Genomic DNA, 26,827 nt, shown 5'->3' with positions numbered 1-26,827 from the left:
AGGTATAGTTGATTTATAATATTATATTAGTTTCAGGTGCACAACATAGTGATTCAAAATTTTTATACATTATATTCCTTTTATAGTTATTATAAAATATTGGCTATATTCCCTGTGCTGTACAATATATCCTTGTAGCTTATTTATTTTATACATAGTAGTTTGTACCTCTTAATCCCTTACCCTATCCCTCTTTCCTCTCCCCACTGGTAGGCACTAGTTTGTTCTCTATATCTGTGAGTCTGTTTCTTTTTTGTTATATTCACTAGTTTGTTGTATTTCTTAGATTCCACATATAAGTGGTAACATACAGTATGTGTCTTTCTCTGTTTGACTTATTTCACTAAGCATAATACCTTCCAGGCCCATCCATGTTGTTGCAAACAGCAAAATTTCATTCTTTTTTTATGGCTGAGCAGTATTCCATTGTATATAAATATACCACATCTTCTTTATCCATTCATCTGTTGATAGACACAGTTTGCTTCCATATGTTGGTAATTGTAAATAATGCTGATATGAACATTGGGGTGCATGTATCTTTTTGAATTAGTGTTTTCTTTTTCTTCGGATACATACCCAGAAGTGAAATTGCTGGATCATATTTAGTTCTATTTTTAGTTTTAGTTTTTAGTTTTTGGAGGAACTTCCATACTATTTTCCATAGTGGTTGCATCAATTTGCATTTCCACTAACAGTGTATGAGGGTTCCCTTTTCTCCACATCCTCACCAACATTTGTTATTTGTGGTTTTTTTGATGATAGCTCTTCTGATAGGTGTGAGGTGATAGCTCATTGTGGTTTTAGTTTGCAATTCTCTAAAGATTAGCAATGTTGAGCATCTTTTCATGTACCTGTTGGCCATCTACATGTCTTCTTTGGAAAAATGTCTGTTCGGGTCCTCTGCCCACTTTTAAATTGGGTTGTTTGTTTTTTGAAATTAAGTTGTATTAGCTGTTTATGTATTTTAGGTATTAATCCCTTATGGGTCATATCGTTTGCAAATATTTTCTCCCATTCAGTAAGTTGTCTTTTTGTTTTGTTGATGGTTTCCTTTGCTATGCAAAAGCTTTTAAGTTGAATTAGGTCCCATTCTCATATATTTAAAAATCATCTCTAGATTACTTATATTATAGTGACTAATACAATGTAAATGTCATGTAAATAATTGCTGGCTTGTGGCTAATTCGAGTTTTGCCTTTTGGAACTTTCTGGAATTTTTTTCTGAATACTTCGAATATTTTTGATCCGACAATTTTTTAAAAATTTTATTTATTTATTTATTTATTTATTTATTTATTTATTGCTGTGTTGGGTCTTCGTTTCTGTGCGAGGGCTGTTTCTAGTTGTGGCAAGCGGGGGCCACTTTTCATTGTGGTGCGCGGGCCTCTCACTATCACGGCCTCTCTTGTTGTGGCGCACAGCCTCCAGACGCGCAGGGTCAGTAATTGTGGCTCACGGGCCTAGTTGCTCTGCGGCATGTGGGATCTTCCCAGACCAGGGCTCGAACCCGTGTCCCCTGCATTAGCAGGCAGATTCTCAACCACTGCACCACCAGGGAAGCCCCTGACAATATTTTTGATGAAATATTTTTGATCCGTGGTTGAAACCGTGGATGCAGAACCCTTGGATACAGAAGGCTGATGGTAATATCCTTGAAATGACAAAGCAACAGAAATGGAGAACAGGTCAGTGATTGCCAGGAGACAGGGACGAAGGTGGAGGTATGTGATTATACAGGTGTAGTATGAGGGAGTTCCTCTATGGTGATGAAACAGTTCTATATCATGACGGTCATAGGGGCTACACAAATCTATATATGGGATCAAATTGTATAGACACACATACATGCACACATACACACACACACAAATGAGTGTGTATAAAGATGGTGAAAACTGAATAAGGCCTGTAGTCTAATTAACAGTATTGTACCAGTGTCAGTTTCCTGTTTTGATATTGTACTACAATTATATAAGATGTCACCATTGTGGGAAGCTGGGTAAAGGGTCAAACGAACTCTATTTTTGCAACTTCCTGTGAATCTACAATCATTTCAAAATAAAAAGTATTAAAATTTTTTATTGTGATTTTGAAACTTTAATATAGCTCACACTTTTTCCCTTAAACTAAAAGGATAATTTTTCTTTGAGATATAATTCATATTGTAACCAAGCAGAACTGTGTGGGGCCCTCTTGGGGACAGACCTCCCTCCCCACAATGTCCCCTGCCTGCATCTTATTTGTAGAAGAAGCTTGGCATCTTTGACTCCATAATGTATCTATCTCTTCTGCTGCTTTAATCTCTGAGTCATAAACCTCCGCTTAGCTCTACATGTAGACATGTTAATCACTAAAGAAATTTTGCTTACAGCTTAAGACTTGTGCAAACAGCCCCTCACCTGAAACTTGTCTCCCACAGGGAGATAAGGAAGAATGAACAAAAAAATAACGATTGTCTTGTCAAGATTTAAAGCAACATTGTGACCAGACTCACATCAACCCAAGTCAGCTGACCAAGAACAAAGTTTTCACAACCATCCTTGGACCCTTGCTGGTGACCACATGTCACTTCCTGATCTTAACCCCTTCTTGCTTCCTTCTTCCTTACAATAAAAAAAAGTTTGAATTCTACCCTGAATTAAGATGGTTCTTTAGGACATTAGTCCACCATCTTCTTGGTTTGCTAGCTTTCTGAATAAAGTCATTTTTCCTTGCCCCAACACCTTGTCTCTCAACTCAGTGGCCTCTTGTGCAGCGAGCAGTATGAGCTTGAACTTAAAGCATACAATTTAGTGGGTTTTAACATATTCACAAGGTTGTGCAGTCATCACCACTAATTCCACAACATTTTCATCACCTCAGAAAGAAACCATGTACCCATTAGCAGTCACTCCCCATCACCTCTTTCCTCAGTCCCTGACAATGACTAATCTACTTTCTGTCTCTCTCTTTCTCTGTATGCACATATTTGCCTATTCTGGACATTTCATGGAAATGGAATCATGCAATATATGGTTTTGTGTTTCTGGCTACTTTTACTTAGCATAATGCTTGTAAGGTTCATCCTGTTGTGGCATGTATCAGTACTTCATTCTTTTTATGGCTGAATAATATTTCATTGTATAGATGTACCACATTTTGTTTCTCCATCCATCAACTGATGAACCTATGGGTTGTTTCCACTTTTTTGCTATTAGAAGCTTAGCTAGGAGATGTTGTGGGTTCAGTTCCATACCCCTACAATAAAGCAAATGTTGCAGTATAGTGAGTCACGTGAATTTTTTGGTTTCCCAGTGCATATAAAAGTTATGTTTACACTATACTGTAGTTTATTAAGTGTTCAATAGCATTGTGTCTAAAAAAACAATGTACATACCTTAATTAAGAAATGCTTTATTGCTAAAAAAGTGCTAACTATTATCTGAGGCTTCAGTGAGTTTTTGTAGTAACATCAAAGATCACTGATCACAGATCACCATAACAAACATAATAATAAAGAAAAAGCTTGAAGGATTGCAAGAATTACCAAAAAAGTGATTCAGAGACACGAAGTGAGCAAATACTGTTGGGAAAATGGTGCTGATAGATTTGCTCCACATAGGGTTGCCACAAAATTTCAATTTGTAAAAAATGCATTATCTGCAAAGCAAAATAAAGTGAAGCAGAATAAAACCAGGCATGCCTGTGTAAATAGTTGTGCTATGGTCATCCATATACAAACTTTTGTGTGACCATGTGTTTTCAGTTCTTTGGGTATATATGTAGGAGTGGAATTGCTAGATCATATGATAACTTTAACTTTTTGAGGAACTGCCAAGCTGTTTTCCAAAGGGGCTGTAACATTTTATGTTCCCATCAGCAATGCCTTAAGAATTCCAATTTCTCCATATCCTCACCAATACTTGTTATTGTCTGTCTTTCTTATTATAGTCATCCTAGGGGGTGTGAAATGGTATCTCATTTTAGTTTTGTATTATATTTCCCTAATGGTTAACTGAGCATTTTTCATTTGTATATCTTCTTTGGAGGAATGTGTCTATTCAAATCCTTTGCCCATTTTTAATTGGGTTGTCTTTTTGTTGTTGAGTTGTAAGTTATTTATATATTCTGGATACTAGACTCTTATCAGATGCATGATTTGCAAATTTCTTCTGTTCTCTGTGTTGTCTTTTCACTTTCTTGATAGTGTTCTTTGAAGCACAAAAGTGTTTAATTTTAATGAAGTTCAACTTACCTATTTTTTCTTTTGTTGTTTGTGTTTTTGGTGTCATATATAAGAAACCATTGCCAAATCCAAGGCCAGCAAACTACCCTATTTTTTCTTCTAAGAGTCTTACAGTTTAAGCTCTCACTGTAGGTCTTTGATCCTTTTTGAATTAATTATTGTGTATGGTATGAAGTAGGGTTCCAACTTCACCCTTTTGCATGTGAATATCCAGTTGTCCCTGCATCATTTATTAAAAAGACTATTCTCCCCTTCCCCCATTGAATTATCTTGGCACCCTTGGCAAAAATCAATTGACCATAAATGTAGAGTTTGTTTCTCAACTCTCAATTCCATTCTGTCGCTATAAAAAGTTTATTTAATTAATACATTATTTTCCGTGAGGCCTAACCTGGGACCACTTGGAGTAGAATCCATGTCATTTTTACCCACACTTATGAACTAATTTAAGTAGGGTGCCACAGGACCACATTTAGGAAAATGAAGCTGATTAATAGGTCTCCAAGAAATGAGGAATGGGAGGTGTGGTGGTTTTTTGAATTAGAAACAGCTTTGGAATGGAATTAGCAAAACCTGGATTTTGTGGCTTTGGGCAAGTTACTTCACCTCTAGGAGTTTTAGCTACTGTGAAATGGAGATGATGGCAATCTCATGGGGCTGTGTTAGCATTCAGAGACAGAGGCTGTGAAAATGATGGCATAGCCTCTGGTACGCAGTAGGCTCTTTTATTATTATTATTATTGTTATCATTATTATTTTGTCTGAACCACGCAGCTTGTGGGATCTTAGTTCCCTGACCAGGGGTTAGACCCGGGCCCTCGGCAGTGAAAGCACTGAGTCTTAACCACTGGACCACCAGGGAATTCCCCGCAGTAGGTTTTTGACATAAAGTAGACTCACAGCTGGTACATGGTCTTGTAGGTGCCCTCCCTCCTCACCCAGGGTGGTTATGTGGGATCAGGAGAGATAGGCTACTCAGGGCATGCCTGTGCCAGTTCCCATGGTTCTGTCCTGTCTCCTACACTGTGCAGCAGTTCTGGTTCCACTCCTCCAACTTTTCTGTCAGCTACAGAGTAAAGGGTGGATAAAGAAGAGGAAAATGGCTCTCCACAGACCAGCTTTCTGGCTAGGTTTCAGGGAAGCCCAGTACTGAACCACACAGTAATTAGGAAATAGTCATATCCTGTTTTATATATCTAGAGCTTTGTTTTTATAGAAGAAATGGTGTAATTATTTTTAATAAAGTTTATGCCAGTGTAGAACTGTATCACAGCTGAGGGAATTGTGTCTGCTTTGGATCAGGAAAGCATAGCTCAGGTCCCTGGTTTACCTTGTGGTGGCCCCCAAATTGTAAGGAAAGGGCCAAGGGCCTAGGAGGAAACAAACCATCCTTGTTCTCAACAAGGCTTCTAAGCTTCAGCCTAAATAGTGATGGTGTCACTAAGGCTCAGGAGGAAAGGGCATGGTGTTCTTTAACTTCTCATTCCTCTGATCAGAGTTGGCTGGAGTCAGGGGGCAAAAAAGATCTGTGGACTCACAAGACTCTGCTTACTAAACTGGGTTGTTGCCCACTCTTCCCCATTCCTCTGGTTCCTTCCTCTAAGCCAGACTCATTAAGTACTTTCTGGCTTGGTTGGCCTCCTCACTCAACCCTGAGATCTTCCCCTCTCCCCAGATTCTTCTTTCCATGTGGCCCTACTTGGATCCCTTAATGCTTTGGGGGTTCAATAACGGGGAAATCCAGCTCCTGTTATATGATTGTCAGCTCCTGGGTCTCAGGGAGGCCATACTGTACTTTGTGCTGGTCAAACAGCTTGCACAGGGCGCTGATGTAGAGTGCGTGGTACTTGTCCACCGTCTTTTTGTTTGGCTTCTTAATCTTGGGAATTGGCAGGGGCTCCCCAGCTGTGGGGAAGGAGGAGAGACAAGCATCAGACCTTTCCCCCCACCCAACTCAAATTACCCATTCCTCAGAGGGAGCCACATACTGAAACTCAGTATCTGGGTCCCCTCCCCTTCCTTTGTTCTTTCTCTCTGCTCCAACCCCATCCTGTCCCATGTTCTCCAAATACCTAATCTCGTGCATACTTAAGAGAATGAGGGTAAACTCAGAGAGTGCTGAAGGAATGTATGCGAATAATGATGCCCGCATGGCAGCTGCTGAACTGTGTCCCTCCCGTGAATGGCCACAACTCTGATCTGTTCAGTTGTCCTCCCCACCCTGCCCTCAACCACAGCCACTGGAATTCCCATTGCCTGTCCCAGCTGTGTGTCGGGTCCCCTGAGACTCGAGGGATGACCTGGGTGGGGGGAATCAAGGACCAGAGTGGTCCAAAGATGCTGGAAAACTTACCAACAGTGGTAATGGGCCGATTGAAAGGCAAGAAGCCCCAGGATCCTCGAGTGAGGCCCCGGCCGTGAAAGGTACAGAAACTTAGTCTCAGGGTTTTTTTTGATTCTGTCCTGCAAGGTTTTTTGGAAGAACCTTAGCCACGTGCCCTCAGGGAAAGTCTCTTGATTGTGAACCTCATTCTCTCCAAAGGAATAGGAGGGGACAAGGTATGATCTGCAAAGAGACGGACAGAAGTGTGAGTTCTCTCAGGAAGCTCCCCGCAGTGAAACCCTCTCCAAGGTAGGAAACCTCTACAATCTCCCCATTATAGGACAAGAGTCCAAGCACCCAAGCATCTCCAGCCTTGTGTCTCATTCTTGCTATGCTCCACACCCACCTCCCACAAGTGAACCCTTTGAGGGGAGTTGCTGCACCTTGTCTTGTGATGGGAGGAAAGTAATCTCAGGAAATCTAATAGCCCTTATTGTACCCAGCATCCAGAGTGATCTTCCTAAACTGTGTATATGGACATGTCACTCCTCTCTTTAAAACTCTTCCAGAGCTTCTCACTTTGTACCACACTGTTTAGCAAGGCCTTTGTGCTCTAGCCTTGCCTACCTGGCTAGCTTCCCCTCTCCTCAGCCCTTTGTCAGAATCTGCCTAGCCATACTAAGTGTGCTATGTTCTCGCTTGTCTATGTGTCTTTGTACATCTTGCTCCTTCTGCTATAAATGCCTTCCCTCTGTCTTCACGTGGCTAATTCTATTTCGGCCTTCACTACTCAGCTCCAATTTCATCCCCTTGAACCAGCTCCAGTCCTTTGACCCCCTCCAATTCCTTCCACTCCCACCTCCCTCATCTAGTGCTTACCTCTTTCCTACACTAACACTACCCCAACTCTGTACTACAGTCATCACCTTGCCTGGCTGACTCCCAGTAGACAGGAAGCTAATCAAAAGGGGGAACTATGTCTTATTCATCTTTGAACCCCAGGGGCCTGGCATAGTGCCTGACATGTCATCATTGGCCCTCATTGAATGCCTGAGTTCTTTTTCCCTTTTGGTCTGACTGGTAATGCCTACTAATATTTCAGTTCACAGTTCAGATGTCACCCACCTATGAAACTTCTACTTTGGGTGAAAGGCTTTCCATCAATTGATGTTCTCATAGTGCTTTATACATATGTCCATTATGGCACATCTTTCATCCAACAAATATGCATTGAGTTCTTTCTATGTGCCAGCACTTTTTTAAGCCCTGGGGACACATCAGTGAACACAATGGATTAAAAAAAATCTCTGTCCTCATGGAGCTTACCTTTTATTAAGAGAAGACAGACAATAAACAATAATAATGAACAAATAGAAAACCATATATGTAAAGAAATAAAATTGATGACGTATGAGGAGATGATAAGTGCAATGGGAAAAAGATCCAGCAGGATGGTCAGGATAGACCTTATTGAGAAGAGACATTTGAGCAAAGACCTGGAGAAGGTAAAGGAATAAGCCAAAGAGTTATTTGCAGGAATAATGTCCCAGACAGAGGGGACAGCTAGAGCAAAGGCCCTAAGGGAGGAGCGTGTGGCTTGTTTGAGGGACAGCAGGAGGCCAGTGTAGCTCTAATGGAGTGAGCAAGGGGGAGGGCAGTGGCTGATGAGATCAGAGACGTGGCAAGATCATTTAGGGTCTTGCAGGCCCTTGTAAAGACTTTGGTTTTGCTTGGAGTGAAACGGGAGCCACTGGAGCATTTGGAGTAGTGACATGATCTGACTCACGCTGAATAGGATCATCCTGGCCACGGTTGAGAATAGACTCTTGGATGTGAGGGAGGCAAGGATAGAAACAGAGAGAGCCCTTAGGAGACTGTTGTAATAATCCATGGGAGAGACGATGGGGTGGTAAACCAGGGGGCTCTAGTTGAGATGGTAAGTGGTTGGCTTCTGGATATATTTTGTAATTATATGTGAATAAGTCTGTCTTCCATTGGACTGTGAGTTCCTTAAAGGCAAGGACCAGGTCTTATTTATTTTTATATGCTTAATGCCTAGTACTATGCCTGACACACAGAAGCTGTTCAATAACTGCTGAATGAATGTATTCTATTTCTCAAACCAGATTATATGCTCTTTGGGGGCAGTATCCATGTCTTTTGCATCTTTGCAATCCCCACAGCATCAAGCCCAGTGCCTTCCTTGCCCTGGGTAAGTTCTCTGGGCCTTGCAGTTCATGGGTTGATATAGACTGAAGCCCCACTTCCCCAGACCCCCAGCCTACCAGGCTAATGGGCAGAAGGTAAAGGTCTTTTACTGTTTTTTCTCCAATTTCAAGTTTTAAAAGTACCCACAAGAATGTGTCTGGAGGTCCAAACACCCTTAAGGCACAGTGTGAGCGAGTAGAGAGAAGCAATCAGTATGAAGAGGGAACCCCCTCTAACAGGTTTCCAAGGAAGGGCACCATTCTGGAGAGGTGCTACAGAGGACCTATGGCACCCCGACGATAGGGCACCAGAACCTAGGGACCCACCCTGTCTTCAGTGCCAACCTCACAAAACCTTTACGCTGTTTAAGGAGGACGGTAGAGGCTCCTGGGTAGGACAAGAGGGCTTCAGCAGCTCCACCCACCACAATAACCACAGCATTGCCCGAGCCTTTCTTGGTCAGCAAATACTTCAAGGCCAACTCACTCACTGGGCACACACCTGTGAAACCAAAGAGTCAAGTGGTATAACAAACTTGGTGCTTGAGGATGGGGTAAGGGGTTCCTCCAGGGTCTTCCTGCTGGAGACAGTTCTTCTGTCTCTTGACTGTGCTTGTTTCCACTCTTCTGTCTTTAACCTCCACATCCTGGGTTAGCCCTGAGGTTGGTCCTTAGGGTCAGCTGCTTGCCTTGCAGCTCTGTGCTACTACAGTTGGGGCTACATTGAGTTCTTCTGCCTACTTTCTCTTAGCTCTATAGTACTTAAGCCCATCCCTTCCTTCTCTACCCAGGAACCACAGCTGTCTTCCACTCTCCCCAGGCTGATGGCAATTGAGGCTCTCCAGAGTTCTCTTCCCTAGGAGTAATGAGGAATAGCCACCACCATCCTGCATCCTCCTTAGAGCAACCTGGCAAAGGGAAGCCATTGGCTGGGGGTTCTGGAGAGTAGGCAGACCCAGGATCCTGTCCAAGCCAAATTGAAATGTAGATGAACCATGGAATGAGGATGACATCTTGCTGCTCTACAACAGTCACAGAGTCTTTCCTCACCTCTGCTTCCCCACTTTGCCCTGTGCTCACCTTCTGTTCTCTCCTGGGATGGCAGACATTGGCTCCAGGCCACAGTCCTTGAGATCCAGGTTCATACCAATCTCAGAGGGGAGCAGAACCATCCTCTGGGACTCTAGTGGTCCCACCTGGCCCCTCCAGATATCAATGGATCTTACCTTTTAATGTTTGGCTTCAGTTGTTTTCTGGTGTCCAGAAGGATGGATATTCATCCAAAGAGAAGGACATTTGGCACGGTACCCTGGCTTGAAGCCTGGCATGGGGAAGTTGTCCTGGATTCTGACGGATGCCTATCCTTTATCCCTTGATGTCTTACGCAAGTTCAAAGGGGTTCTCAGGAGATGAGAGTCATGGGCCAGGAGGGTACCAGCTAGTATGAAAGACTTAAAAGTGTCTTTGAGACGCCCTGAGATGAGAGCTGCTACATAAATGACTGGCCAAAAGAAGCCAGTTGACATCCCCCAAAAGTCAGGCAAAGTTCATCTGAGCTGTCCCATTCATGCCTCATTTTCCCTATATTTGGTTTTGATATTTGGCTTTTGCTTTCTGCTTTCCACTTTGGCTTTGATCCTGAGCTCCAGGCTTCTGCTTCCTCCTCTGAAAGGATCCTTGGCAACTCTTATGAATGCCTATAACTTATCCTGCTGCCTAATGAAACCCTGCCTCCCAGATCTTGGACAGAACCTGAGGCTTGGCCACATATTCCTGTTACTGGCCCAGTGTGTTCTGGACTCATTTTCTACTAAGTCCTCTTCCAGCAGGGAGTGAGAACTGGACTGACTGTCAAGGCTTATAGAAGTTGGAGCCGTGAGTTAGGTCAGAGAATGGAATGATTTCTTATACTCACCCATTGACATCACATAATCTCGCACAATTGGGATCCAGAACATCCCTTCCAAGGTCCCTACATAAGGAGTGATGGCTGGGAAAATTCGAGCAAAGCCAGTGGCCTCAGTGGCAAAGATGATGAAGACACCATAAGAGAGAATGCCATGGGGGTGGTTGGCAATGATATAGTTGTGTTTGGGACAGAGGTCATGAGTCTTCACCAGCTGTTAGAGGGAGATTGAATCACAGTAGTGGATAGAAGGAAGAGAGGACATGTGGACTCAGATCCCAGTAGGTAGCCTGTGTTTCCCTTGGGGAGCCCCAAATCCCTATTCACTGGGATGTCTTCACTGTCACAGGATTGCCAGGGGTTATGATGCTCAGAGAGGCTGAACTGGGTCTGCCACTCTGAGGCAAGGTGCTATCCGCTTGTCTCCCCACCTGCCCATCCATCTTGGGTCCCTACTCTGCATTATGCCTCTGGGCCTTGACGTCCACTGCTGGCCACCAAAGCCTTTGAAAACATGGGGCTGAATGGGGAGGGAGAGTCTGGGCAGCAGCGACTGAGGGCACCCAGAGGAAGCATAGTCACCTTTACTGGGAAGTAATTTGGAAATTCTTCCAGAGGGTCCAGTTTCGTACCCAAGTTGAACGCCTACCACCTGCAGGTACGGAAGGGAAGGGAAGACTGGGTGAGATCTTGCCAATCCCTCTACTTCTCCCGGAGGTGGAGGGTTCTTCTTAAAATCTTCAGGTCACTAGAGGGGCCTTCTCACATTTCCATATCTTGGGCACAGAGCTATAGGTACTGTCCCTGAATCCATCCCCCAAGGAGACACAGGGAGCCCCTGCTCCTCTGGAGCAGTCAGAAAGGTGGGAGGGAAATAGCAGGAGGCTGGGAGCGCCCGCCCAGAAACCAACCTCAATTCTTCCTGGGCAGCCTGGCAGAGACCTCTGTTCCTTGCTGAGCTTTGCCTTCCTGTCTCCCTCCCCTTCCCTCTACCTTCCTGTGCTCCTCTCCCTCTCTCCCTTGCTTCGCCTCCCTGACCTCCTTTCCTTTCCCTTTCCTCTTCTTTCCTCTCCCCACCTCTTCTCCCTCTGTCTCTCCCACTCTCTCCTTCCACCCCCACCCCAGCCCTGTGGTTCCATCCTTGGTACAGACAGGGACCACCATTCTTCCCCTGTTTCTTACCTTGACTGTGGGTGTTCCAGTCATAGGCGAGCCAGGCTAAGGCGAGCACGGACAGCATCCTGAACTTAGTGAACACCAGAAAGTAGGGTATAAGAAAAATAGGAAGAGCTCCTGAGGGGACACAAAGGGTTCGTGCCCTTCAGTTCCCTTCCAGTTTAATACACCTCTCATAACCCCGATCTCTGCTCTGTAGTGAAGGGGCAGGTCGAGGCCTGTGTGAGACTCTTCTCTCCTCATCCCCCCCAACCCCCTACCCCGCTCCTAGCTCTGCTGTGGTCCGGGATGACCTCTGAGTCCCTGGATCTGGGTTCCCTTGATGGCTGAGATCTTAACTGAGGAAACAGCAGAACCATGACGTTCTCAGAGTAGGTCCTCAGCTGTGGTCAAAGGACAGCACTACTTGGCAATTGGAAGGAAACAGCATCTTGGGCCGGTGGCTTACATCCCCATTCTGGGACCTCAGGAAGTCCCTTCTGAAAGCTCAACCCTCCTTCCTTTGTAGAACTGCTCTGTCAGCACATTCCAGTGGAGAGGGGCGGCCTGCAGTGTACGGGCTGTTTGATGCTGAGAAGAAAACACATATTAGAAACTGCTTTACTTTGTTCGATTTTGTCCTGTTCGAAATGTCTCAAAAGTTCAGAAGGGGGAAAAATCATCTCTGTTAGCAAAGGGTCACAGCAGGCTGTGAAATGCAGACGTGATACATCTTACAGCAGTAGGAGTTGAATTCCATTTTAAAATCTGCATTCATGAGAAAGAGGGGCTCAGTACACATATTGTGAATTTAAAAATACCCAGCTAAAGGAATGACTTCTTTGACCAGATAACATCATAGTAGATAAAAGTTTCAGAGAAGGGGAAGAAACTCAAGAGTTACCTGCCAGCAGGTGTGTCTCTTGCATTTTGGGCTTAGATGAAAATAACAGGAAAAAGATGGAATGGGCATTAAAAAAAAAAGTCGTGTTATGGAGTAGAAGAAACCTTAGTGATAGGCTGAATTCCCCTTACAAGAGCTGGCTGAAGTGCTTGTTGTAAGCATACTAATTAAATAGGAAATAGCAGGGGGAGGAATTTTATGGGAAGATTGCCATGGATACAAATCTTGCTACCTCTGACCCTCATAAAAGATGAGAGTAAATTTGCTGGGTAAGCTTCAGAAGAAAACTCAGATAAAGTTAAATATGAATCATTATTAATTTTGTTTAACATCTTTATTGGAGTATAATGGCTTTACAATGGTGTGTTAGTTTCTGCTTTATAACAAAGTGCATCAGCTATACATATACATATGTCCCCATATCCCCTCCCTCTTGCATCTCCCTCCCTCCCACCCTCCCTATCCCACCCCTCTAGGTGGTCACAAAGCACCGAGCTGATCCCCTGTGCTATGTGGCTGCTTCCCACTAGCTATCTATTTTACATTTGGTAGTGTATATATGTCCATGCCACTCTCTCACTTCGTCCCAGTTTACCCTTCCCCCTCCCCATGTCCTCAAGTCCATTCTCTAGTAGGTCTGCGTCTTTATTCCCATCCTGCCCCTAGGTTCTTCAGAACCATCTTTTTTTTTTTTTTTTTTTTAGATTCCATATATATGTGTTAGCATACGATATTTGTTTTATTCTTTCTGACTTACTTCACTCTGTATGACAGTCTCTAGATTCATCCACATCTCTACAAATGACCCAGTTTCGTTCCTTTTTATGGCTGAGTAATATTCCATTGTATATATGTGCCACATCCTCTTTATCCATTAATCTGTTGATGGACACTTAGGTTGCTTCCATGTCCTGGCTATTGTAAATAGTGCTGCAATGAACATTGGGGTGCATGTGTCTTTTTGAATTATGGTTTTCTCTGGATTTATGCCCAGGAGTGTGATTGCTGGGTCATAGGGTAACTCTATTTTTAGTTTTTTAAGGAACCTCCATACTGTTCTCCATAGTGGCTGTATCAATTTACATTCCCACCAACAGTGCAAGAGAGTTACCTTTTCTCCACACCCTTAGAGGGATTTTTTAAAGTAGATTTTAAAATTATTTAATTTAATGAGATTTTCTACACAGGTGATCATGTCATCTGTGAATTAGGACAGTTGTATTTCTTACTTTTCAATCTGTATGCTTTTCTTTCTTTTTTTTTTTCTTCTTGCTTTATTGCACTTGCTAGGACTTTTAGTATGATGTTGAATACAAATGGTGAGAGTGAACATCCTTGCTTTGCTCCCCATCTTAGGGAGAAAGCTTTCAGCCTTTCACCATTAAGTATGATGTTACCTGCAGGGATTTTTTTTACAGATGCTCTTTATCAAGTTGAGAAAGTTGCCTTCTATCCCTAGTTTGCTGAGAGATTTTATCATGGATTAAAGTTTGTCAAATGTTTTTTCTACATCAATTGATATAATTGTGTGTGTTTTTTCTCCCTTAGGTGGTTAATATGCTAGGTTACATTGATTGATTTTCAAATATTTACACTTGCATTCTGGGATACAGCCCACTTGGTCATGGTATATTAATCTTTGTTTGATTTGCTAGTATTTTTTTGAGGATTTTTGCATTTATATTCATGAGGGATATTGGACTGTAGTTTTCTTTTTTGTACTGTTTTGTCTGGTTTTGGTATCAGGGTCTGGCCTCATAAATGAGTTGGCAAGTGTTCCTTCCTCTTCTATTTTCTGAAAAAGATTGTGTAGAATTTATGATATATCAGCTTTAAAATGTTTGGAAGAATATGCCGTTGAAACCAACTGGGTCTGCAGATTTCTGTTTTGGAAGGTTTATAACCTTCCAAAATTAAAATTTAATTTAATTAATAGTTACAGGTTATCTATTTCATTTTGGGTGAGTTTTGGTTGTTTGTGGTTTTCAAGGAAGTCTTCAAATATAATTGTTAATTTGTCTATTTTTTTTCCAGTTCTGTCAGGTTTCACTTCATATATTTTAAAGCTCTATTGCTAGGTGCATAGACATTTAGGATAGTTATGTCTTCTTGGTGAACTGACCCTTTTACCATTATGTAATATCCTTTTTCACCCTTGGTCTTGACTTTAAAAAAATAAATTTAAACCTGTACACCCTCAAATTACTAATGATTACTAGCTTAAGTTAAAGATGGTACCAATATGAATCTAAGTGGGTCCTTTCTTCAAATCATTTCTGATTCATCTTGCTTGCTCACTTTCCCCATATAGTAATAGCCAACATTTACTGTACACTCATCATGTAAAACTAAGTATTTTACATGTGTATTTTATTTAATCTTCATAAAGCCCCCATTAGGACAATAAGCATTCTCATTTTGTGAATGAGGAACCCAGGTTCAGAGAAGTTAAATAACCACTTAAGGTCACACAGCCAGCTAGTGGGTGAGCCAGAGTTGAGAACTCACACTCTTCCTCCAGAGACCGTACTCTTTGCCACTGAGCTCTAATTATTGCTTTCCTTTAGTCAATTATTAATTCCCGTCAGTTCTGTCCTCCAAACATCTTTCAAATTATTCTATTCCCCACCTCCATGCTGCCATCCGGTCCAAGCCACCATTCTCTCTCTCTAAGCCGACTGCCAATGTCTTCTAAACAGGTTACCTGCTTCGATTTGAGCCATGATGCAGCCAGCATGCTAAATGCAAATCTCTGTCCTTCTATAGCATATAACCAAGAACATGGCTGGTTTGTCAAAGAGACATTTCTGTGGCTCTGTGATTACTTAATGGATCAAAATTAATGATAAATATGAGAACCTATGGGGGTTAATGGTAATTCAATAATTCAACAACTCACATGGCTTCCCATGACTCTTAGGATGCAGTCCAGTCTCATAACCTTGGTTCTGAAGGTCCTCTGTGATGGAGCCCCTGGCCACCCCCTGGTTCTCTGCATGCCACCGCACTGTTCTTCTGTCAGTTTCTTCAACTCATTCTGTTCCCCAGCCTCCGGGCTTCTGTGCATGTTGTCCCTTTTGCCTGGAAGACTCTTTCCTCAACTCGTTGCCTGGCTAGTTCCTATTCATATTTCAGGCCTCAGGATAAATGTCACAGTTTCAACATTTTGGAGCTATCTTTAACTTATCTCCCTTTCCAAAAAAAAATCTCTCCCATTCATCCTCCTGCCTCTGTCTCCATTGCCACTGCTGTGGTCCAGAACTTGATCTCCTCTGGTCTGGACTGCAGCCTTTTGTCTATTCTTGCCTGCTGGTCTCTTCCCCTCCAGTCTATTTTCCATGCCGCAGATATATTTTTAAGGCACAGTCATAATGTTGTTTGCCTCCTCTGAAGCCTTCAGTATTTTCCCACTGCTGACAGGATAAAGTCTGAACATGTTAGCCTGGTGTTTAAGGCCCTCCATGGGCCGGCCCCACACACCTTCTTGGCCTCATCTCTCAGCACCGGCACTCACACCCCTTATGATCTAGCATGAGGTGATCATACCCACACCACTGTAAGGACCCGGGGTGATCTGAAGTGGCTCATGGATGGAAAGTTATTTTAATGTGTAGTGAATAAAAGTGAATTCATGGTGGTAATGTAAAGTTTCCTGTTAGAATATATTAATTTAGGGGCTTCCCTGGTGGCGCAGTGGTTAAGAATCCACCTGCCAATGCAGGGGACACGGGTTCAAGCCCTGGTCCGGGAAGATCCCACATGCCGCGGAGCAACTAAGCCCGTGTGCCACAACTACTGAGCCTGTGCTCTAGAGCCCATGAGCCACAACTACTGAGCCTGTGTGCCACAACTACTGAAGCCTGCGCACCTAGAGTCCATGCTCTGCAACAAGAGAAGCCACCACAATGAGAAGCCCGCGCACCGCAACGAAGAGTAGCCCCTGCTCGCCACAACTAGAGAAAGCCCGCGCACAGCAAGGAAGACCCAGTGCAGCCAAAAATTAAATAAATGAATAAATAAGTAAATTTATTTAAAAAAAGAATATATTAATTTAGGTTACAGGAATGAGTCAATTTGGGGAAAAAATGTTAAGTAATAATAGCATAGGTGGTACTCAGCTGTGGAAAGAACCAGAAAGTGGGATGCAAATGGCTGAAGAATGGGAAATGGGGGTCCAACCACCTTAGTCTACTCCCCATTCTTTCAACCCACCATGCAATTTCACCTCTCCATGCCTTTGGTGATGCTGTTCCCTTATTCTGACTACCCTCTCTCCAACTTTCTGTCTATATCAACATTCTCTCAGCCATCAAGGCGTAGCTCAGATGATACCTCCTTGATGATATCTTTGCTTATTCTCTGGTCAGAATGAAGAGTTCCCTCCTCTACACACCCACAGCACATTACTTCTGCATCTATTTGGTCCTGTTTCATTTTGCTGCTTGTGTAGTTAGCACCTTACATGTCTGGCCCTTTGCCTTTTAGACGGTAAGCTTCCTTTTTTTTTAAAATAAATTTATTTATTTTTGGCTGCGTTGGGTCTTCGTTGTGGTGCGCGGACTTCTCATTGTTGTGGCTTCTCTTGTTGTGGAGCACGGGCTCTAGGCACGTGGGCTTCAGTAGTTGTGGCTCACGGGCTCTAGAGCGCAGGCTCAGTAGTTGTAGCACACGGGCTTAGTTGCTCCGCGGCATGTGGGATCTTCCCAGATCAGGGTTCGGACCCGCGTCCCCTGCATTGGCAGGCAGATTCTTAACCACTGCACCACCAGGGAAGCCCTAGACAGTAAGCTTCTTGAAAACAGCCTTCAGCACAGTGCCAAGCACAGGAGGATGATGACTCAGGATAAATATACTTGTTACATTCAGTTGTAGCACAGGGAAGTTTGATTTCAAAATTCTCCAAGTGGCAGGTGAATGTTAACGGGGAAAGAAACCACCAATGCCCTTATTCCAAATAAAGAAAGGCCTTCTGAGGTTCCAGGGTGTGCATGAGTGTGTAAGGCTATGGGCAGCCTGTCATTTCTAGTGTAAAGCGAAAACCCGGCATCTTAATCAGTTGGCTCAAAGCCTTCAGAAATCCAAGAACGTGGCTGGTTTGTCAAAGATGAATTTCTGTGGCTTTGTGATTACTTATTGGATATGTATTACTATAAATATAAGAACCTGCGGGAGTAAAAAGAAGATAATTTAGTAATTCAGCAAACATAGACTGAGCATACCTCGTGTGAAATCCCTGTGCTAGAAGCAATAGGGGCAGGCTTGGGGCCTGGAAGGAGGAGGGTGAAGAGCATAAGTATGAAAACGATGAAAATAATGTAAGTATGGTTACTGATACCTTGTATAGAGCATTTATTGTCAACAAGCACTCTGTTCAGCACTTAATGTGCATTATCTCATTTAATCCTCTCATGACCCTGAGAGGTAGATAATTTTATTATCCCCATTTTACATATGAAGAAACTGAGGCTCAGAGAGGTCATGTATCTTCATTTCAAGCTTTGGGAGAAAAAGTAGGTAGCATTTGTTGAGTCTTTATTATGAGCCAAGAGCTACTTTAAGCACTTTGTGTATGCTTAATTAATTTTAAGTCATATTAAGACATGTAAAAAATAAAGTTCCTGCTTTCCAGAAACTCCTAGTCTAGAGGGGAAAACTGATACCATAAATAATGGATATATCCCAGAGGGTGAGAACAATACAGTTAGGGTTCAAATGTCATTATATGGGGACCAAAGGAGAAGGCCATTCTTTACTACCAGGCAACCTAGAAAGGCTTCTTGCAGAAGGTAAGATTTAAATTGAATCTTGAAGGAAGAGTAGGATTTTGACAGATGGATTAGTGGCGGAAGGGCCTTCCACGTGCAAGGAAGAGCTCGAATGAAGGCCTGGAGATGGAAGAGTCCAAGGTCTGTGAGTAATACCATAACCTGTAAAAGTACAAGGGAGCATGGGAAGCCATGGAACAGGAGATGACACTGGGAAGGAAGCAGGGGAGCTCAGGTCCCATGCTGAATGGAATGAGAAGCCAGTGATGGTTCTTAGCAGAGGAAGAGCGTGATCATATCTGTGTATCAGTAAGATCATTTGAGATGACTTTGGGAGCAGGAGAAACGGTAGGCAGGGAGGTCAGCTAAGAGTTGCAGTGACTTAGATGAGAGGCAATGGGAACCTGAAATCGGCTACTACTTCTGAAATCAATTTGAAAGATACTATGGAGGCAGAATGTTCAGGGGTTTGCAGTTGACTGGACGTAGGGGGTGAAGGAGAGGGAGTAGTGAACGATGCCTTGAAAGGACCTGTGGGAATGCTCGGAAGGTATCAGAGTCTCTGTTTGCCTCATTTTCTAGGATCTAGTTACTTATTATTCTTCCTGAAGGTGCAATGAAATCAGAGTCTAGGGTGTCCGTCTCAGAAGTGGTAGTCACTCTTCTGTTGATCAAACGTCTTCTGAGGTGGGGTGGTTGGGCTCCAATGTCAATTTCTATAACAGAAAGAAAATGAACGTCTACTGAGGGTTTTCTTTCCTCTTTGATTATCAGAATGGTCTTGAGAGCTTTGTTCTACAATGGTAGAGGGTGAACGACTTACTTGCACAAGCTCACATAACAAGTAAACGGCAGACCTGGTCTGTCTGACTCCCAAGAGTATGTTCTATTTTTTGTATTATCCGCAACCAGAGGTAGGAGGCAGACCCACACACACACACAAAAAAGATGTCCATGAGAGAGAAAAAAGAAAAAGAGGTGGACTTAAAGGTCTTTACTGAGGAGAAGAAATCTGGAAGAATCAACAGTGTCAAGCCTGGTCTTGCAAGAAATAGAACAATGACAAGACGTGGCTCCTGTTTTCATGGAGCTTTACTGGGTAGAGGAGGCAAAGGGTATAAAGGCTGCTATGCAACCAATTTTTCCAAAGTGCTCTGGACTTTCAGAGATAATATAGTCTCAGGTTGCCAGGAAAATGTTGCAGAGAAGGTATGACTTGAGCAATATGTCAAAGGAGGGGTTGTCCAGGTATAGTGCAGGAAGGGTGATCAGGGAATCTTTTAAGTGGAGGAGATAGAGCAGAAGTGAAGGAGTGAGAGAGTAAGTACCCTTCGCATTTGTTCTGTGAATAGATTGCCTGGAATACGAGCTTCACCTAGGGGAAGAGTAGGGGAATGAGCTGGTAAAGAGGTTGAGGCAGAGAGTGGAGCAGGGCCTTGAATGCCCAGGATAACACATTTGTACTTCATCAAGTAGGCAAGGGAAAACCGCTATTTTTGAGCAGCAGAGGGCTGTAATCAAAGATGCATTTGAAATACTCTTCTGGCTGCAGGCAGTGGAATATATGGGAGAGGGTGGAGAATAGAAGGCCAGGAAAGAGGATATTGCAACAGTTTAGATAGATGGCAATACAAGCCCAGAAAAGAAGAGACAGATGGAAAGCCATCCTTTAACTGGAAGCTGGGCCTCAGAGGGGCTCTCAGGAGCATTGCCTAATTCCAAGGGTCATGAATATTTATATTCCACATCTCCTCCAAACCATCTCTTCATTCTCTCCTCGCTTCTTTCCTCCTTCTTGTCCCTCTGTCTTTTCTCTCCCCCTCTTCCCTACTTTTCCCCCCATCACTCCCAGTAGTGCTCAGTAATCAGCCATGATTCTCAACATCATTCAGGAAGGAGGAGAAGCGCTGAGGGAGGCTCTGAGTAAGACAGAAAGAATGAAGGAAAAAGGGTGAGAAAAAGAAGGAAGAAAGGAATTAGGAAGGAGGAAGGGAGGGAGGAAGGAAGGAAGGACACTTTTCTGTAAGGAGCATTTACTGGGAACCAGGCCATGGACCCCTTTGGCAGTCTGGTGAAGCCCTTTTCTGAATAGTATTTTTAAATGCACAAAATAAAATACACAGACTTACAAAGGAAACTCATCATAGTAAAACACCGTTATCAAAATATTGCCCAAAATGTCATACAGTAACATGGGCTTCTTGATTTATGCGTTAAATAACCACGCCTAGTGGTAGTTCCAGTAACTGTTGGAATTTGGAAGTGGTAACGAGCATAAATAAACTTTTGAGATGACTGCAACAACTGACATGTGAACTGTAAATCTCTGTGATGTCTATTACCGACAAATTCACAGGTATTTCTGTGGTTTGCTGCCTACATTCATCATTTCAATATGAGGTTAGTGAAAATAAACAGGTAATTTTTTCCATCCAAATTCAACGTTGTCCCTCCCTGCCTCATTCTAGGTCTATAGGTCCTTAGTTAAGAACAACTGCTCTATGGGGTCATATAGCCTCTCACAGATTGGACTTGGCAGCCTCCTAACCTGTCCCATCCTTCAGGATGACATCTCTCCATGTCCAGTTTCCAAACTTGCCCCTGTAATTGGCTGCTCACAAAGCCCTGGTTTCTGACTGAGAAAAGCTTCGAGCTCTCAGCCCATTTGCCCAGCACCGATGACTGTCATTCTCTGAGTCCATTGAAGAACTGGCCCTTTCTCAAAATTCTGTCTAATGAGTCACTCGCGCAGCCTGCAGATTTTCCATAATTCTCTCATCATAGTCTTATACTGGAAAATCACCTTACGTCTACCCAGTGACACCAACTCTGCCCCTGCCCCCGAATAGGACTCTTTTCAGCTAGTTCACAGGGGGCAGTCCTGAGAGAAGGCTGGGGTGATCTTTAAACCAGGAAACCTGCAGCCTCACTCCTGGCCTTCATGCCCCTCAGATGGGAGGAGAGAAATCTAATGAACTCAACAGTAGCCCTCTCTCTGGGTGGAGAGGCACAGTCCTTCCCAGAGAGAGGGGACCAACCAAATGATCTCTTTGGAGCCCTCCTCATCTGGAGATTCCTGGTCTCTTTCCTCATCTGTTCCCTTGTGCTCTCCAGCCCCTGGGGTTCACTCATCTAAAGAGACATAGACTGGGATCCACTGCAAAACAGAGAGTGTTTGGAGGCTTTCCTGAAGATCCGGATGGGAGAGGAAGGCCATGGCCATGGTGCTGTTCTGTTGTGGTAAGAAGGCTGGTGCCCCCAAAGCTGAGCTGATTGCAGGTGCTTTGCTTTAATCTCATCACTGAGTCCTTTTATCGGCTGGAGGTTTTAGCCTTGACCTAACCTTTTCTCCAGTCTTCCCTGTTCTCTCCCCACCTCAACTTCCTACGCACACACCAGGCTTTAGATCATACTTTCTAATCTCTCTAATATGCATCCTTTCCCCACAGGTGCTCAATTGCCTCGGGCTGGTTCTAGCTGTGTGTGTGCGCGTGTGTGTGTGAGGAGGGGTCCCTGATAAATTAGTGCAGGAAAAGGGAACGGCTTAGGACTCAAATAGGATCTCTGAAAAGCATTCTGCCCTGGTGGGTGCTCTTCGACTCCTCGGGTCTTCTGCTGAGAGCCACCTAGTCGACTAGAGCCTTTTTCTGCATGAATATCTAGACTTCTCAGATCCCTCCTTGTGCCTCTGTTCCCAGGGCTTCTGTACCAGTGGCCAGTGGGAGAAGCACTGCACAGAGAGCAGACCTGGCTTTCGGTCCTGGCTCCGCCAAGTTCCTCCCCGGACGCTGGGGGGGAATTGCTCCTTCTCTCTAGATCTGTTGTTGGGAGGCAATCTAGCGGCTAAAGGCATGGACTTTAGAGCCAGATAGCTGGGGTTCAGATCTCAGCTCTGCCACTTACAAGTTGGCAAACCTCTGTGCCTCGGTTTCCCCAACTGTAAAATGGGGATAATAATAGTACCCGCTTCATAGGGTTGTTCTGAGGATTGAGTGAGTGAATGTAAAGCACTTAGCACAGGGCCTGGCACACAGGAGGTATTACTGTAAGTGTTTCCGATTATTATTCTTCATTTAATTAAATGAATGTCTACTGAACATCTATTATGTTTCAGGCTAAAAGGCTTGCTTCTGCACACCAGCCTTTTCAAAATTAAAGATTGTCTCCAGGTCCCAGGCCTGTGGATTCCTTTTTTCGGTAACTATCTGTTGAGTGATTACCGTTTGCCAGGTGCTGTTCTAGGTGTTGAGGATTCATTGGGGAAGAAGATGGGCATGATTCCTGCCTTCATTGAACTCACAGTCTAGTGGAGGAGACAGACATTAAAAACTTATGAAACTGTCTATACACTTGAATTTCTGATAAGTGTCCTAAAGGAAAAGGCCAGTAATTCTCAGCATAAGGCCTCTAATGTAGGTGCTCAAAAAAATCTTTTGAATGTAATCAAAAAGGTTGCTAGGAAAATCAAATACAAAAAGGTATCAAGTGTCCTACAAGTACAAGGAAATATTGATTCCTTAGCCTTTTCCAGGAATATTAGTGGAACTCTGTCTCCCTCCCTACCTCCCACTCTGGCTTGGGCCTCCTCGATTAGACTGACTAATATGAATCTTCAGAGTTGAGCTTAGGGGACGGTTTTGGTGCACCGTGGGATGTACTGTCCTCCCCCAATGTACCCTCCATGGCCACTTGACATGCCACCCCTCCTCCTCTTCCTCTTTCTTTTCTTCCCCCTGGCTAGCTGGGGTTACCAAGCTGCTTCTTGGGGGCTAGTTGGCCACATACAGGGTGAGACGTATTAGAGCACGTCTGCTCAGAATCTGCAGGGGAGAAGGGAGAGAGGTAAGAGGTGGGCCTGGGTTCTTCCAGGGCAAAGCACAGATGTGGGGAGGGTGAGAGTATCCCGGATAGACGAGTTCCACAATGCTGCCAGCTCCAAGGCTGCTTACAAATCAAGTCTCTACCCTGCTTCACTTTCAGATGGGTAAATGGAAGAGGCCTAGAAAGGGCTCACACAGGGTGCTAGATGCAGGGCAAGGACACACGGATTTCCATTTCTGTCTACCTAATGTCCGGCTCAGGGCCTGGTACAGTGTAGGCGTTCAAGTAAATGCTTGTGGAACAAATAATGAGGTCTGGTCTCCTGGTTCCTTAAGCAAGATGTACTGGCAGGGCTGGGTCATGACCCTGATTTGCCAGCCTTTCCCACCCCAAAACAAAGAGCATACTGTCTGAGCTGGAGCCTTCCTGAGCCAACTGGACAAGTATAACATGAACACCAGTGAATGTAGTAAAAGCAGGAAGAAGAGAAGTAGGTGAGCAGACAAATCCTGAATAACCAGCACTCGTGATTTCCCAATTACAGTCCAACCAACCAACAAGCAAACCCTTAGCTGCCTCGGAGTAAGAAGTACCAAAGGAGAGGTGGCCGAGAAGCATAAACAGGTCTGGTAATTTCATTCATAGACATTTAGGGCTGATATGATTCTAACCCTCAAGAAACTCACAGTCCAGCATGTGAAGTGGATGGAATCACAGACACCCGTATGGGGTGCCGTGGGGTGTGCAGACGCAGATGAGAGAAGCATCCGCCAGCCTGAGGAGGGCAGGGAAGCCTCTATGGAAGCGGGGGTGCTGCGGTGAGGAGAAAGGGTGCAAAAGGCATGGAAGGACAGCACGGGGAAGACTGCAATTAGCTCGCCAAACCAGAAGCTAAGAAGCTTTGCAGGAACAACAGAAAACCAAAGAAGACTGGAAGGAAAAGGAGAGCAAGGGGACCGGGGAGCTCAGAAGAAGTGGGTGGAAGTGAGGGAAACGCTGAGAAAGAAGCAGCCCTAGGATTCTTCTTCCTGGATTCTGAAGGTTCACCCTCAGCCTTCAGAATGACTCCTTTCTAGAAAGCTTTGGATAGCTGAGGTTTTGCCATAATGTGTTTTCTTCTGATCGTTCCCCTTCAATCATACCCTTATTTGGTTTGGTACTGCAATTTCAGCAATACCTGAATAGGAGAACCTATTTAATGCCAGTCAATGGGCTAGGTACTATACAAGGGACATACATATTCCTTTCTTTCACCAAATTTTTATTGAGGTTCTACTACAAGCCTGGCATTATTCTGGGTTGACAATCGTGTGTGTGATGGGTCAGGGGGCTGGCAGGGAGTGAAAGAAGTACACACATCATCAATACAAGGATTGGGGCCATCAGAGAAGTACAAAGAAGATGGAGGGGAAGGCTAGTAGCTGTGTGACCTTGGACAAGACACTTCCCTTCTCTGAGTCTTGGTTTCCTCCTCTGGAAAAAGGGACTAATCATATTTATTTGCTGTGAGGAGTAGTGGTAACGTTTGAAAAGTTCTCGGGCAGTGTCTGCCACCCAGGAGCTTTTCCATGGTACTGGTACTCAGCTGTGCGGGGGCGGGGGTGTGTGGCATTTGCAATGGGCTTCAACAGGCAGAGAAGTAAGGAGAGTGATCTGTCTTGTGGCAGCTGGGGAGACACAAAAGTCTGCAGGTTTGCTTTGGCACAGGGACTAGTTTCGTTTGACGGGAGCCTCAGGTTTGTGGAGGGGAGCAGAAGGAGAGAAGACTGGACGTTGGTAAGTGGGGATGTCTTCCTCATAAATCCCTTTATGTCTGCAGATCAGCAGCTCTAGAAAGAACCTACAGAAAGTAAATGAACCCAGGAGCAGTGGCTGGAGGTGGGGACCGAGGAGGTGGAGGGTGGGAGAGAACAGGGTGAGTATTTCAAAATCTCTTGGAAGTCACTGGATCACTTCTCAGGGCAGGCAGGCTCTGGGGAACAGCAGCATCTAGCGCCTTGGTTCAGGCTAGAATGACCGACTATGTCTATTTGCCAGGGGCTGAGGAGTTGCCCGGGACGCAGGACTTTCAGTGCTAAAACCAGGGTGGTTTGGGGCTCATTGGGACAGCTGGTCCCCTAGTTCAGGCCTTTGTCACTGTCTCCTGGACTTCAGCAGGCTGCTCCCCGCTGCTCTACCTTCCTTTGGTCCTTTGCTGCTAGAGGATTGTTATCAAACACAGCTCTTACCCTCTGCCCTGTTTCTAACCCTCCAAAGGTTCCCATGGCCTCCGGGATCAAGTCCGAAGCCCAGAGCCTGGCCTCCAGAGCCCTTGCTCCACTGGTTTCTGCCCTCCTTGAAAGTCTCACTTCCCATAACTTTCACACCACACCAGATACAGCCTCCTTTCCCAACCAGGAAGTGTCGTTTGCTATTCTGGGCCTTTGCCCACAGTGGTCTCTTATCAGCCTGACTAAGTCCTACGCATGCTTCAAGTTACTGTGAAAATGTCATTTTCTGAGATTCTCCACCCTGCTCTCTCCTCTGGATTCCCAAGGTACATTATACATACTTTTGGGAGAGCACATATTAGGAAGTTAGTTTGAGAGTGTAGACACCACTGCTATATCCAGCTTCTAGTGAGATGCTTCACGTACAGTAAGCTTTTGGTATATATATCTTGAATAGTCAGCATATTCACATGATTCAAAATTCAAAAGGGTCTATAGGGAAGTTCAGTGAAAAGTCTCCTTCCCACTCCTGGCCTCTAACAATCCCACACCCCTCCTCCTCCTCCAGGGAAATTTTATGCGTGCCCAAGCAAATAAGGTAATTTGCTTTGTTAAATGAATAAAGGAAATAACAGTAGAAACCTGGAAACAATCCAGATGTTAAAAATCTGGGCCTGGCTAAGTAAGCTATTATATAGCAATCTTATAGACAATCTGCAGTCATTAAAAGTCATTAAAATTATTATAAGGTAGACTCTGTAGTATATGATATGGTAAGCTTTCAAAGCAGAGTATAAAGCAGACCTCTCCACTGAATACACTTTGTGAAAATGTGGTCCCTTCAGTGATAGGATGAAAGGGGGTCTGAGAGAGAAATGATTGCTGCTTTAAGGTGAAGGGATTCTGGGTTTCCTTTTATGTAAAGTTGTTTGAATATGAAAAGAAAGAGGCTGCATTATTGTGAATCTGCTTGACGAAGAAGCGTGATTCATGATGGGACTCATTCATTCAGTAATTCATTCTGCAGACACTGAATGCCTGCTTTGTCAGGAGAAGGCCAGAAACAGTGCTGAGCTTCCCAGGAAGAGCACTAAGTAGGCGACAGGCCCTAAGAAACTCTAATGGAGCCAGAGGGGTGGGGAGTGTGATGAGTTCATTGCCAGGCTGTTGAATTTGAGTTTTTGTTCAAGAGGAGCGGTGTGGTAGATGATAGGCTATGGGACAGGGAGCTCAGCAGAAAGGTCAGGGCTAGCGCTGGCCATCAGCATACATGTGGTGAGTCATGGAAGCCGGAGGTGGGGTGAGCTC

The 26,827-nt window shown here is 44.2% G+C and overlaps 1 protein-coding gene across 1 annotated transcript; it reads right to left on the bottom strand.

Moving 5' to 3' along the window:
* Window positions 1-4,563: 4,563 nt before the first annotated feature.
* On the bottom strand, window positions 4,564-21,984 carry DGAT2L6 (diacylglycerol O-acyltransferase 2 like 6). The gene is given in 9 exon segments (XM_082446092.1): window positions 4,564-6,133; window positions 6,582-6,687; window positions 6,689-6,794; window positions 9,086-9,260; window positions 10,674-10,878; window positions 11,247-11,272; window positions 11,275-11,316; window positions 11,847-11,957; window positions 21,621-21,984. Coding segments are annotated over 9 exon segments (1,017 nt in total). The 5' UTR covers window positions 21,712-21,984; the 3' UTR covers window positions 4,564-5,978.
* Window positions 21,985-26,827: the final 4,843 nt, after the last annotated feature.

This window comes from Balaenoptera physalus (genome assembly GCF_965194825.1).
Source record: "Balaenoptera physalus genome assembly, chromosome: X".
Taxonomy (NCBI): Eukaryota; Metazoa; Chordata; class Mammalia; order Artiodactyla; family Balaenopteridae; genus Balaenoptera; species Balaenoptera physalus.
Note: the sequence above shows the minus strand (reverse complement) of the source record. Positions and strands in the feature narration are given on the sequence as shown.